The following is a 14920-nucleotide window of genomic DNA, read 5'->3' as shown; positions in this document are numbered from 1 at the left end:
CTCACTCATACACACACACACAAACCCACCCACGCACCCATATATATATATATATATATATATACACACACACACACACACACACACACACACAACATTTTATAATTGCAATCATTTTTATTATGACACATATGTCTGGTGAAGCATAGTGGCAACGATTAGGTTTGATGATTTGACCAATACAAAGCCCCAGAGCCTCATCGACCCTCAAAAAACTTTCTTTTTTTTTTTTAATGGCCCAGGATTAGTGAAAGAAGTGACTTTTCATTGAAAACCGTGTAAATGACCAAATGACTAGGACAACAAGACACTTGTACTGTACTATTACTATATAAAAATAATATTTTGATTCTATAGCCAAATTGCCCTTAATAAGGATAAGTTAGATTAACAAGTGATATACTCCAAAGAATCAGGGGCCTCATAGAATCATGATTTGGCCCTGGGCCAGAGCTCAGGACTAGTAACAGGAGTGTTATTGGTGTAAACCCAAAATCACTTTTGAGACAGGTATTTTGTTTGAATGTTACTGTAATAAGTTCACTGTAGGTTCCCATTGATAGAAGTGTAAATTAAAGTTGCAATGAAATTGTGGCATATTAGTGTAACAGATTCTTGAAAAATAAAAAGTAAGTCAGGGACTTGGTTCTATTAATTCAGATCATGACCTTTTTAGATCAATCAACCTTTTTTTTTTTTTTTACAGAGACAAATCTGCTTTGGCTCAACCTGTGGTTAAGGTTCTTGATGAGAGAGCAGAATTTCCCCCTTGCAGGAAAACCACCATCATGTTGTACACTGCACTTAAAGATCTTAGATGAGCTGAGAGTTCACAGGATCTCAAAGTATTTGTTTTTGCAGTAATTCTAAGCTCCATCAAGAGAAGAAATAGTTACCCCAACACATGCAATCATTTCAGGAAATAATCAAATGATCAAAACATATATTTTGTGCAGTGCAAACTGATCAATTTGACAGAGCACATCCTTTATTTGTGTATTTTTATATATTTCTTTAGATTTTATAATTTAGTGTATTAGAAACTGAACAGCCACGAGAACAGAAAGAATAGATGGAGCAAAGTTTAACAATGCCTGCATGACTGGGAGGAAGATTCACCTTTCAGCAGAACAATAAATGAAAACAGAACAAGCTGCTGTAGTGGTATGAGCAAAATAAAAAATAAATTAAAAAAATATTTAAAAAGAAGAAGAAGAAGAAGCTAATATCCTGGATTGGTTGAGTCAAAGCCTTATCTCAATCCAGCTGAGACTGTGGAATGTCAGGAAAGTTGGAAACTTTACAAAACCAACTGTATGGAGATTGAGTAAAAGACTAATGATCACAGCTGCAGGAACAGAACACAAGCATTGATCCATTATCATGATGTTCCTTTGAAAAAGACATTTGACCTCAGGGATGGGTGTCAAGTATTAAGTGTACTGGATTTTGCCAAAATTAAAGTACTTAGAGAAATTTATAGAAGCAATTGCTGCCAAAAAAAATCCCTACTTGTGTCTATGAGGGAATCAGTTATTTGGAATTAATGTTGGTATAAAATTAGTGAAATCTGTTTTCACAAATATTTAATAAAACAATCATTGTAGAGTGTGAGAAAGTATTAAAATTTGCTGTGATTTTCATTGTAAAGATGTATTTGACAGTATTGTCCCTTTGTGACACATTAAATGGGGTTTCATCATAGACTGTTTCGTTGAAAAAATTAGAAACAATGCATTTTGTCATCGCTCATGCACATTAGGGTTTAATGTTACATCTGTGCTGTTAAACTGTAACTTTTCAAAAGGCTACTTCGGTTAGGTCAATTTCAGTTCTATCCATAAAACCTAAAATGTTACAACCCCCTTTTTTAACAGTCAAGTCAAGTAAAGTCAGGTTTATTTATATAGCGCTTTAAGAAAACAGTGTGTCAATAATGCAAAATGACACTTAAAAGCATTCATCATTGAATTCAGTGATGTCATCTCTGTTCAGTTTAAATAGTGTCTTTGTCATTCATTTGCAATCAAGTCAATGATATCACTGTAGATGAAGTGACCCCAACTAAGCAAGCCAGAGGTGATGGTGGCAAGGAACCGAAACTCCATCTGTGACAGAATGGAGAATAAAACCTTGGGAGAAACCAGGCTCAGTTGGGGGGCCAGTTCTCCTCTGACCAGACGAAAGCAGTAGTTCAATTCCAGGCTGCAGCAAATTCAGATTGTGCAGAAGAATCATCTGTTTCCTGTGGTCTTGTCCTGGTGATCCTCTGAGACAAGGTCTTTACAGGGGATCTGTATCTGGGGCTCCAGTTGTCCTGGTCTCCGCTGTCTTTCTGGGCAGTAGAGGTCCTTTCTAGGTGCTGTTCCACCATCTGGTCTGGATACGTACTGGATCCGGGCAACTGCAGTGACCCTCTGATCTGGACACAGACTGGATCTGGTGGCTACGGTGACCTCGGAATAAGAGAGAAACAGATTCATATTAGCGTAGATGCCATTCTTCTAATGATGTAGCAAGTACATCGGGTGTTATGGAAAGTGTTCCCGGTTCCGGTTTACCTAATTAATGCAGCCTAAAAATCCTTTAATGGATTTGGATATGAGAAGCATATTCAGCGCTGAGGAGTGCTGAGAAAAGTAACATCATCTATTTTAAAATCCACGAGCCATTTATTTCATTTGATATAGTTAATCTAATATAACATCATACTAAGAGTGCAGTTATTCTCCAGATATAAACATAACAAATGTGATTTTGATTTATATTTAAAAAAATTATTTTTTTATATGCGTACACTATGGGTGTGTGTAAGATTTTATTAAGGTAAATGCCTGTGTAAAACGTGTAAAATTGGTATTTACTTACAATAATATTTTTGGACACGATTTTTTAATGAATCATCTATATTATAGAGTAAATAATCACGTCATCCGATATTTAATGTGAATAAAATAAGCTTAACTAGTTCCACAACTACTGAAACACGATGTTTTCTCAGGGGAGCACGCAGTGGACCAAAGCACTGTGAGGCAAAGCAAGGGGAACTCGAGATGTTTGAAACTTTGTTGTTGTTGCTCCGTTTGCATGTGTATTGTTTTACTACTTGCACAATTAGTTTAACTATATATCATTATATTATTTACAATACACATATTTCCATTATATTTTAGGGGGGGACAACCCTCAGATAGGGTTTTCTCCTATGCCAAGGCCTAAACGATGTTTAACAGTATAAATATTCATAGATTAACTCACGCATATACTTAGAATCTTCACATCAAACCTGAGGGTGTGAGTGGGTTTTGTGCATTCAGCTTTTGTGGTCAGTAACAAAACACACGTACACATTCTGAAATGAGTATGCTGAATGTGAAACTGATACTGTGGATTTGTCTTCTGTAACTCGCATGTGTTCTCATAAACATGTATGTTCATTCATGAACACACGTTGTTTACTTGATAAGGCATGAAAATTTGTTAAATGTGTTGCTCCGTTTCTTCTGTGTGCACTCGCAAGAGTTGATTTAATTTCTGAAACTGATTTCTCTTCTGCAGTGCTATTGTCATGATTTGCTACAGATATGTTCTGTATTCTTGTTATCTATTATTATCATATGGCTTCAGAGAAGTAACATGACTAGCATAAACTCAACTATCAACAAAAACTGCGTTCTGACTGAGGATATGGCTGCATGAATTTTAGGTTGTGGCGTCATCTGCTGGATAGCAATTCAATTACATAGACTGAACAATAAATATGATTTAGCCAAACACTGCAAAATAGAAAATAAAATGCCACCTTAGAGAGATTCTAACGTCACTTTCTAAAGTTACTGTGAAAAATCAGTATGAGCACACAAACAAATACAATGACAATACATTTCAATACTTCTCTGATCTCTACAGTTCACTTATCATAAGAATTGTGCTTTTTGTATGGCCCATTCTCAGAAAACAATGCCATTATTTTTAAACTATATCCCAAACTGATTATTTGACCAAAATTACAGCAAAATGTACTGTGAAATATTATTTCAATTTAAATATCTAACCTAACTGTCTACAGTTTTAATATATTTTAAATCCAATCGATTTCTGTGATGTCAACGCTGAATTTCCCAGTCTTCATTATTATATAATAATTTTAATTGGCTGATTTGGTGCTGAAGAAACATTTCCTATTGTTATTATTATAGTTATCTTATTATTGAAAACAGCTGTGATGCTTACAGTTTTTCTCAGTCACTTTGGTGCATTTTTCAAAACAGAGATGAAATTCTCAAAACTACTTGTACAACCTCCACATCATCTAGTCATTTATACACATCATAAAACCAGTTTCTCATTCTTTTGAACAAGTTGCGATTGCTTTTGTACATTCATGCAATTGATTATGCATGTTTATCGGCAGTTTCCTACATTATCAGTTGCTCATGTCATGTTGCTCAAAACGTATTGCATAGTTTTCTGTGCAACAGTCTTACCCTTCAAAACATCTAGTCTTTAGTTCATCATATAAGTCATTAAATGCAAAATGGTTAATCTAGTTGTCAAAAACTGCCTAGCACACTTTTTATATTTATTTTTACACATTATTATTAGACTTTTTGTACATTTGGCATGAATTGTCCAAGTGAATCTTGACTTATGAAGAGAATGTAGATGATAAACCAATGATAAACCCTTTCTCTGAAATAGCTCAAAGGTTCATCTCATAAATCTTCAGTTGAAAAGCTTATACTGTGTAGACAGAGGACAACACAAGAGTTACACATTCTGAAAATGGACTTATTTTCATATTTGTGTCCATATTTGTTTTTCCTTTTCTATATCACAATGACATTGTAAAAGTTTTTTTTTTTTGGTCAGACTTTGTAAAGGTGTAACTGGGAATTCTATCCAGTCTCTTTCAATCAATATCCCACATACAGTAATGTGTAAATGTGTATGTTTGAAATGTATATATGGCATACATAAGCATATGGCATATTGTTCAATACAGAGGTTTACATCAGATCATCCCTCCAGAGTAAACTGTTATATTGACAACATGACTAAGCAATTTGACTGTCTTATCCGTAAACTATGACACAAGGACTTGTCATTCTGATGGCAGTGATATGTTCATTGACACAGATATTTATTTTTGAGAGATGAACTAAGGATTTTGAGCAGGAGACTGGCTTTTGCAGGTAATTCATGGTGATTTGCTATTTGTACGAGTTGTTTTGAGAAATGCACTTTATGTTTTGCAAATTGTGAGTTTGATTCGAGAAATGTACCAAAGCGACTGAGAAAAACTGTAACATTTCTTTGATACTTTTTTCAGGATTCTTAGATGAATAGAAACTTCCAAAGAACAGCATTTATTTTAAATATATATTTTCATATTGCAAACATATTTACTCTCACTTTTGATACATTTAGCGTATCCTTGCTGAATTTTTTTTTTAAAAGAGAAAAAGAAAATCAAGAGAAATCTTGCCCCAAACTTTTGAAAAGTATACACAACAAGATAAACGTCATAAACTTGAAACATTTGCACACAGTTCAGAGTTCTCACATAAAATCTTTCTGCGTACAGTGGTCTCTATATGACAAGACAGTCTGAGGTTATTGGGGGTCAAAGGGGTTAAAGGTGAGCTGAGTGGAAAAGGGATTGTGAGCAGAAACAAGAGCTGGACTAAAGATCATGCAGACTATTCTCAAACACTACAAATGACTGAGGGACTATTTCAGCAGATCTTTTGTCTTCATCTATAGCTTATGTTTACTTTAACTCTGTGTCTGAACATTCTAGGCCTTTCAACGTCAGTCAATTTGCATGTGTACAATCAATTATTATTCATGTCCAGCACCTCATTTTCACCTAATGAAGCTGTTTACTCTTTTTAAATTCCTCTGTAGAGAGTGTGAATGTGTGTAAATAAGAGGTTATAATAACTGCCAAAAGGTGTCAAGCCTCCATCCTTCCTTCACATGCGCATATGAGACTGAGGCTAGAACAAAACCAGCTCCCAGCACACGGAGCGTCCTTAGTGGATAATCTGTTGCCTTAACAAAGACATTGGCAAGTTAAAGAGGGGGATGGTGGGGTGAAGAAGCAAGGGAGTGGGAGAAGAGGAGCGAAAAAAAGAACTGAGGAGCGGGTGATTTTGATACTATTGGCATGTCTTTGGGCAACAGCTTTTGTGTCAGTGAGTGATGCTCAGAGAGGGTTGAGTCTAGAGTTTAAATACCCAAGGATGTAAAAATAAGTTAAATGTAAAAATATTCTAGTATTACTATTATAAAATAAAGGAAACATTAGGTAACAATAAAACAATGTTATATGAACATCACGGTTCATTGATAAAGGTATAAGATACTAAATTTAAAAACGGATTACATTATTTGGTTTTGTTTGGTCTGAAAGGCTAAAAAGACAGACAGGCAGACAGACATACAGACAGACAGACAGACAGACAGACAGACAGACAGACATACATACAGACATACAGACAGACAGACAGACAGACAGGCATACAGACAGACAGACAGACAGACAGGCATACAGACAGACAGACAGACATGCATACAGACATACAGACAGACAGACAGACAGACAGGCATACAGACAGACAGACAGACATACAGACAGACAGACAGACATAAAGACATACATACAGACATACATACAGACATACAGACAGACAGACAGACAGACAGACAGACAGACAGACAGATAGACAGACAGATAGACAGATAGATAGATAGATAGATAGATAGATAGATAGATAGATAGATAGATAGATAGATAGATAGATAGATAGATAGATAGATAGGATAGTCCTACGTGTCTATTTTTTTTCTATATCATTATATTATTGGTGCTGTTGTTGTTGATATTTGCCCTATGTCGTTTCATGTTATTACTTTTAGTATTATGCAGTTGTCTATATGCAAACCTTTCCGGCAGAAAAGAAGAAAGTATGACCTTTCTTTCTGAATGGGGGATGGAAGAAAGAAAATAAAATCTTTTGTTTCTTTCATGCAAGGAAATGTCATGCATTCTTTATGCAGTAGGAGGCGCTCGAGCGTCTGAGGTGAGTGTGTAAATGTGCTTCCAGAGAGGTGGTGTGTGTGTGTGTGTGTGTTAGGGTTCTTTGTGCGTGGATGGACTGCCCTCTATAAGCTTTTTTACCACTTGATTGTCTGTTTTGACTGACCAGACTTATACAATAGATGTCCATAGCAGTAAATAGAGCGCAGCAGGCTCAAATGTGTCTCCCAGACTTTTTATATTTAGTAAAAATAAACTGACTGTACACAACAGTTCTGGCCAGTACAGTATAAGAATTGTTGAACTGGTTGTTAGGACAAAAATCACTGTTCCAGAACTCACATTTCTCCACCTTTCCTGCTCAGCTGTAAACACTTTCAGATTACAAAAGTATAGGCTACTAAAGAAAACCACTGCTACATTAGTGGACATTTATTTGTCTTTATCCTTCATCATGCACGAGGAGCACACCAGACACATTTCTCTTTTAGCATTGACATTTTTACTGTAATACATAAACTTTTTACTTTCTATATCTACAAATTATCTGTACACAGCTTCTGAAATAGACCGGTTAGAGATATTTTGGCATGATATGACCTGCTAGACATTTCTCCACATATTGTTGGATGTGCTCCGGTCATTTGCGTAAATGTGTGATTCCCTGTGAGCTCAAGCATTAGATAACACCTCTACTCGTCTATCATTCACGCTGTGCTCTCAGTGAGGAGTGTGTTGTGTGGCCAGGGGTGGAGGGGTTCATGGACAGACTCTGACGTCAACACAACCATTAACTGCTCTATACTAAACCACAAATCTTCTGTGTGAGTGCAAAATCCAAATGGCAAAAAAATTAAAATAAATCTTTGCTCCACAAGAACAATAGATGTGGCTATATTGCCAGAACAAAAGTATCAGAGTTGGAATATTGGACTGAAATCATGTAATAAAAAGAAATGCATGAACAGTTCTCCAACAAATGTAAATTAATAAGACATGGACAAAAGAACTACATGCAATTAGTCTGTGGAACAGATTAATTGAGATAAAAAGATTTACTAAAAAAAATCCACTTTGAAATTAATGAAATAAATATTTCATTTAATATAATCAGTAACACTTTACTTAAAGCCCTTATGAATGAAAAGCCCTTATGTATAATGAATTATAAAAGTAGTTTTAATGCATGGATTATGCCTTATAATGCAACTTATAACATTGTACAATCTCTTGAATAATTGTAACCACGGTTGATACATTATATCACTTATAAATTAATTGTAACAATGTTTTTAAATGTGGTATTTATGACAAGATATAAGATAATAGATTATAAAACACATTATGAATAATTATAATCCATTATACCCTTTAATGCATTATACATGAAAGCTTTGAGCAAAGTGTCACCATATAATCTTGTAAAGAAATTGTTTGGACCTTTGGGGAAAAAGCAAAGCATTTTCTGGACAAGTGATGATTTAATGGGCGAGGGAAAAAATAATTGTAAGAAAATGGGAGCAGAAAGAAAAGATCAAATTAATAGTCTATGACACTTTCTTTTTCTTTTATTAGGATTTGTAGCGTATCTGCACCAGGATGCAAAACAAGAATCAAATCTAAATTGATTTTATTATTATTAATTAATGGGATTTTATTTAATTAATGGGATTTTATGTTTTATTTTATTTTATGTTTTTATTAAATATTTCATTGCTTTCAAATAACTGTTTTATAAAAGTTTCTATTTTTAAAGTACTATTTTATATTTTCCTGCCTGCAACACTTTGGTGATGTTTAATACCTATTATCGTGTTAATAAAGCAAACCACAAATATATTTTTTAAATAATCTGTTGAATTTATCAACAGATACTTTAATAAAAGGTACAGAGTGCAGTGATTACGTCTAGCCCGTCTTTATCGCCAGATTAGTGCGCCATGCATCAGAAGACAATTAGAAGGACTCATCATCTCAGTCCTGATTAGATTGGAATTGTGACGTAGAGGCTTCTTTTTTCATTCAAATAATTATTTTACTGCTGCAAATTGCATTCACATTCACAATAAGCGGCGGTTCACACGCTCTCCCCGCCCAACGCCTCCGGTGGGTGGGTCCACGAAGGGCTCTCGCACACAAAGACGCAGATCTGGCGCGAAAGCACTTTTACCGGCAGCGTGCTGGGGGAGGGTGCGGCTGCACTGCACCACTCGGATCGATCGTTGCTGCCGTTGTAACAGGACACCCGCTTTATTTCCGCAAGCGAAAAAAAAGCTTGTCTAGTTGTTCAGGTTAAACGACCGTAAAACAAAGGCGGTTGGAGAAGCGCTCTATTGTTTAGTGAGCGCGTGTGTACCGGAGTTCTACCGGACGCTGCGCGTCTTTGTTCTGTTCTGCGCGTCCTGTAGACTCTGCCTGGACTTTGCAGGTCTTCGACCCCATGGTAAGTGCATTTTTACACCAGAATACCATTAACTTGCTCTGACATTAATTCAAAGTACATTTCTTTGTAAACTTTGGCGTGAACCCGTGGGCCGTTGAACATTTCCTGGATCCTTTTTAAATGGACCGGGTGCACACTTTAACGTTACCCCCTGGTTAGTGCGTCTAATCTTTACGGCAGCAACGTATTTACATTGTAAACCGTTGGTTTCTGTGAGACTTTTAATCTGCAGTGGTTTGTTAGAATTTCCTGTTAGTGATCGTAAACTTGACTTGTTACTTTAGTTGTTTTTGTGTTGCACAAACACTTTATGTGCGATTATATGAAATCGTGCATGTGCTACATAAATATTTTGTTTGCTTTAATTTGTGCAATCAAGTGCAACTGATAAATCGCGAGCGTAATAGATTGCGTGTAAAAATTGCGTTTGTAATGCATTAACTGATGAGTTTGCATGTAAATATTGAGCTTTTTAGCATTGCAAGGGTGCGTTGAAGTGTATTGTGAGTTTAAGCGATGCATTGAGCGAGGATGTGCGATTTTGCTTGTGCACTGCGACGCAGTTGAACTCCACGTGGGCAGGCATCATTTGATCTAATGACTCGTTGTCTTCACAGATAATCTTGTAGAAGTTCTGCAGCAATGCCTGGAGTAAACACACACACACTGTACGGCTGGGACATGGAGCACTACTTTTACGACCAGATGGACACTGAGGAGGATTTCTTGAAGTCCACAGCTCCTAGCGAGGATATATGGAAGAAATTCGAGCTGCTTCCTACCCCACCCATGTCGCCCTCAAGGACGCTGGATGGGGACTGGCTTCTGTCGTTACCGGGGGACCGGCTCGGGTGGGCGCCGCCTAAGCTATTAACTTGTGATGAGGAGTACGAGGGGCTGCACAAGTTTGACCCACTAGACCTTTTTGGGAATCTGGGCTCTATCGTTATCAAAGACTGCATGTGGAGCGGCTTTTCCACGAGTCACCGACTGGAGAAAGTGGCTCATGGCGAGCGAGCTCCGGTGACCGCTCTGATTCCGACCTCGAGCGCCCAGAAAGCTGCTCGTGCCGCATCGGGCACGCCCGTGACCGGGACCCAAGCGTCACAGTGTGTGAGCCCCGCCGCAGTCCTGGAGCTCCCTGTCCCGCATAACAAGAAAGTGACTGCGGGCTCCTCCGGTTCTGAATGTCGCTCCGACTCATCCGGTAAGAGCCTAAATGTGATTACCTCCCAGACTGATGTCATGAGATGATCTGTACTTCAGAATAATGCTGAGACAATGATGCTGATGGTCTGCTGTGTACCATGTTATGAAGCTGTAATTGAAGTAATCTTTAACTTCACATATCTCCAAAAAAAATTGTTCCACAAGAAGCCAAAGCCACTTGGCGACTAAAAGCTGATGTGAATTAGTTGATGCGATTCCATTTCTCTCCTCAGTGTACTGTAGTCCACTCCGTCTCCTCTCCCAGTTTTTCCTACTCTCTGTACAGTAGCGAGGGGAAACTCCCTTTCACCAGAGAAGCTTAACTTCATACTTTTTTTTTTTTTTTTTTTTTTTTTTTTTTTTTTTGTTGAAGGCAAGGTAATGCAACGTTTTCATGTAAAAAGGACGTAGAAATATTTATGTAAAAAATATATATATATTTTATTTTTAGATGGTGGCCAAGACAGCACTTACACACTTTTTTTTTTTTTTTTTTTTTATTTAAACATTTTATTTGTAGAATTTGTTCCGATTTTTATTTTTTTGCAGTTTTAGAAAACAACAGCACTGCTCACACATCCAAATCAGTTTTGGGAATTGTTCTTTATTATAATGTCTTTAAAGTAATGTTTTTAGTTTCAAATAGTTCATTTAAAATGAACGCATAATAAAGCTGTAGAGACCGAATGCAACTTCTTGCTTAGACCCGTAAACATTCAACAGATTGACAGTGGATGCATTGATTTGAGATTCGTTTGATTCCTTGTCCTTTTAGATTTTTTTGTGAAATGTTTTGAGTCTGATCAAGTGTTTTTGCATTTGTAAAATGTCTTGATTTGACGTACTTTTGCTAAATGTGCCAAATGTTTTATTGCCTCAGATGAGGACGATGACGAGATTGACGTGGTGACCGTAGACAACCGACCAAAACGTGGCCGCCCTCCAAGTCGGCGTACGCCAGTAACCATTACAGTGAGTGCTGATCCATTTGGACCATGTCCCAAGCGCTTCCACGTATCTCTGCATCGGCAGCAGCACAATTACGCCGCCCCATCCCCTGACACGGATCCTGAGGATGACTTCGATGAGACGGAGTCTGTGAGCAAGCGGCCTCGTCTGGAGCCGTCATCCTCCCCCTCATATCTACTTTCTTCACCTGCCACATCAGACTCCGAGGACTCCTGCGAGCTGCGTCGGAACTTTCTGGAGAGAAAGAGGAGAGATGACCTTCGCTCGAGGTTCCAGGCGCTCCGGGAGGAGATTCCAGGTTTGTCTGCAACCTCAAAGACCTCGAAGGTGGCGATTCTGACGCAGGCGACTGAATACCTGCTGCAGCTGCACACGCGCCAGCGGCGTCAAGCTCAAGAGAAGAGAAAACTCAAAGCCAAACAACAGCAGCTTCTCCGCAGGATCAGTGCGTTACAGAACTCCTAAAGAAAAAGTCTGCTTTAACTAGGAACAATATTTCCAAAGCTCATTATGGACAAGATTGTTTGTCATTCACAAAAATGACACTTAAAACACTGCAGGGAGGTCTTTAAAACCACATTGAATTATGCCCTTCTTCAAGGGATCTGTATATATATATATATGTGTGTGTGCTGGACTTTACACTTGAGTTGAGATGTGGAGAACTCGATGTGCACATGCAATGCCTTTTATAAACCTCAGCAGATGGCGATCAAGAGGAAGTTATATTGATGAATTTACCTCTGTAGTGATAAGGGTGGGTGTTTGTATGCATGTGGGTGGTGTGTAGGGTGTATAATGTGATGGGAGCATGGTGTCTGAACACGTTGTGTAGAAAATTTGAAGCGTCTTGTTCATAACACGATCTGTACAAAATCTGCTGTAAATACTGTATCAGAGGATGTCCTCTTCCTGTATCTACTCACAAACTGCACAGAGATTCTATTTTGTTAAAGAATAAAGCATCTAAAATAAGTGGCTTTCCCTGTTCTTTTTGTTTGTTTTAATTGATGGGCTTCTGGACATTTTCTCAAATACACAATCTTTTCTGAAATGCGAGAACTTTAGTCCAAAACTAAGACTTGCCAAATAACTGTAAATTGAGATCATTTCTAGTTCTTGGTCCACTAAAGCAATTGGAACAAAATCAAACTAATAAAATGTGATTTTAAGCTAATGTTGAGTTCTTGATCAAAATGGTAAAAATTTAATTCAGAATGGAGATGTTTGTCTTGCACCTACTTGATCAGTCTTGTGCAGCAAAATGAGTATTGCTCAAGTAAAGTTTTCAGATCCTTCCATCGGTGTGCCTGCTCTTAAAGCAGAAAGAGGAAGTAGTCTGGATCTTTACTGAAAAATGGGTAGTTCAAAAATCACCTTTACCCCAGTTATCCTGAACAACAGGTTAAACGGTGACACCATAGAGGTGTGAAAACTGACTTGTGCTTATGGGAGTATCATTTTACTAATTTTATTTGAATAAAAACATTTGCCAGTTACATACGAAAGCTTGTTCATTCCCTCATGCAGTCACACGTGTCTTTTTTGTTTTTGTATCTGCAGAAGTGGGAAAGGTGCATTTTGGGATGCAGGAAGCCCAAAGAGGAAGTGATGTAAGCAGCATGCCTTTTCCTGTATATTTGAATTTCCTCACATTGGGTTTAGTTTAGTCTGTTACAAAACTTTCTTCAAATAAATATTGTTCTTCTGAACTTTATTCATGAAAACATAGTGGAAAAAAAAGTATCATGGTTGCCACAAAAGTATTAAGCAGCTCCGCTGTTTTCAGCACTGATATGTTTTTTGAACACCAACATCAGCTTATTAGAATGCTTTCAGAAAGATCTTGTGACACAGAAGACTGAAATGGTTGCTGAAATTTCAATTTTAAATAATTGGTGTAATTTAATTTTTTAACCAATAACATTTAACAATATTAATGTTTTACTGTTTTAATGTGAAAAAAAAAAAAGAGTAAGAAGTGTTGTGGGTGAAGTTGGATATGAAACTTGCCTGTTGCGTACGGTTCCCACTGTTAAAAATGTTAATTTTAGCTATAGACATTTTTGTTATAGTGCAGCTATTGGTGTGTTTATTTATCAGTGCTAAAAAGGTAATATCGCTCTCCCTTTTATTCAAGGTCTATTACATAAGAATCCACACATAAACAGTCTCTCTCTCTCAGACATACAGCCATTATACCGACACCATTGCAGCCAACCACTGACCCAGATTCCATTCCCATAGAATCACAGCAAGTCAGACAGCTCCGAACAACCAATGACCCACTGATCCTAGTGAAGCTAATCAATGCCACACACACTCTTATTTCATTACCACTTCCTAATCCCTGACTGTGTTAATTTCTCTCTTCAATCTCTTTCAATTCTCCTTTTTTCTTCGTCAGAAAGTTATGTAACTGCAGTTACATAGAGAACAGGCAGTGTTTATGTCTCTCCCTCTCTGTCTGTGAACATTTGGTCTGGGTGTGGCACAGAAGCAAGTTTTGCATTTGCAGTGCATTTTACTTGCTTTGAGACATTGGGCCATCCTTATTATTGGAAGACTTTGATTTAAATGATGATCTTGTATTACATCTAATTAACTGCAGTTAAATTAAATTGCTGCCTTAAATGCAGGAAATACATGCTTGTGCTTGATATTGTGCACATAAATTAGTACAATAGTACAATGAAAAAATAAACAAAGATACTTTTTTTTTTTAAATTTCAACACATTAATTGTTTTCAACAATTAAACATTTTAGAGTAGAAAAACTGAAATTGTATATTCTTGTTAAATATACCCTAATCTTTTTTTTTTATTTACAAATGCAATTGTAACAGTTGTGTGTGTGTGATACAGTTTATTACATTCCTAAGTGGTTTTAGGATTTTAGGGGTTAGCTGTTGCCTTGTGTGGATGCAATCTCGGAAGAACAGAGAAAGCCTTCAACTAGACCCAGTGGCATCATTTGAAACCGCCCCTGTGTGCTGTGATTGGCTGAAGAGGTTGTATCTCAGACATGGGGAGGGGGGATTAGATTGGTGGGGGGTCTTTGTCTATTCAGGGTTTTGTCTATAATGAGATTGTAGACTCCAAGCCATCAGACCAAAGCTTCAATTATTGGCAGCACCACGACTGTCAGTGCATAATCACTGAAGCCGTTTACAGTTTGCATGAATGCAGTATTAAATTACAGGAATACTGTGTGCAAGCTGGATATAATAGGTATGGAGATGCATAATTTCTAA

The 14920-nt window shown here is 37.2% G+C and overlaps 1 protein-coding gene across 1 annotated transcript; it reads left to right on the top strand.

Annotated features, from left to right (window-relative positions):
• The first annotated feature begins 9167 nt into the window (after positions 1 to 9167).
• On the top strand, positions 9168 to 12641 carry mycla (MYCL proto-oncogene, bHLH transcription factor a). Its single transcript, XM_026223615.1, has 3 exons — positions 9168 to 9488; positions 10106 to 10695; positions 11578 to 12641. The coding sequence occupies exons 2-3, from the start codon at positions 10131 to 10133 to the stop codon at positions 12129 to 12131; spliced, it is 1119 nt and encodes a 372-aa protein (XP_026079400.1). The 5' UTR covers positions 9168 to 9488; positions 10106 to 10130; the 3' UTR covers positions 12132 to 12641.
• The last annotated feature ends 2279 nt before the right edge of the window (positions 12642 to 14920 follow it).

This window comes from Carassius auratus, chromosome 38 (genome assembly GCF_003368295.1).
Source record: "Carassius auratus strain Wakin chromosome 38, ASM336829v1, whole genome shotgun sequence".
In the NCBI taxonomy this organism is placed as follows: Eukaryota; Metazoa; Chordata; class Actinopteri; order Cypriniformes; family Cyprinidae; genus Carassius; species Carassius auratus.
This window is presented reverse-complemented; position numbering and strand designations above follow the sequence as displayed.

Bases quoted from the DNA above. Each gene is read 5' to 3' on its own strand.
- mycla (XM_026223615.1), top strand. From the start codon at position 10,131: ATGCCTGGAGTAAACACACACACACTGTACGGCTGGGACATGGAGCAC. The intron at 10,696-11,577 runs GTAAGAGCCTAA...TTATTGCCTCAG, and splicing joins ATGTCGCTCCGACTCATCCG to ATGAGGACGATGACGAGATT.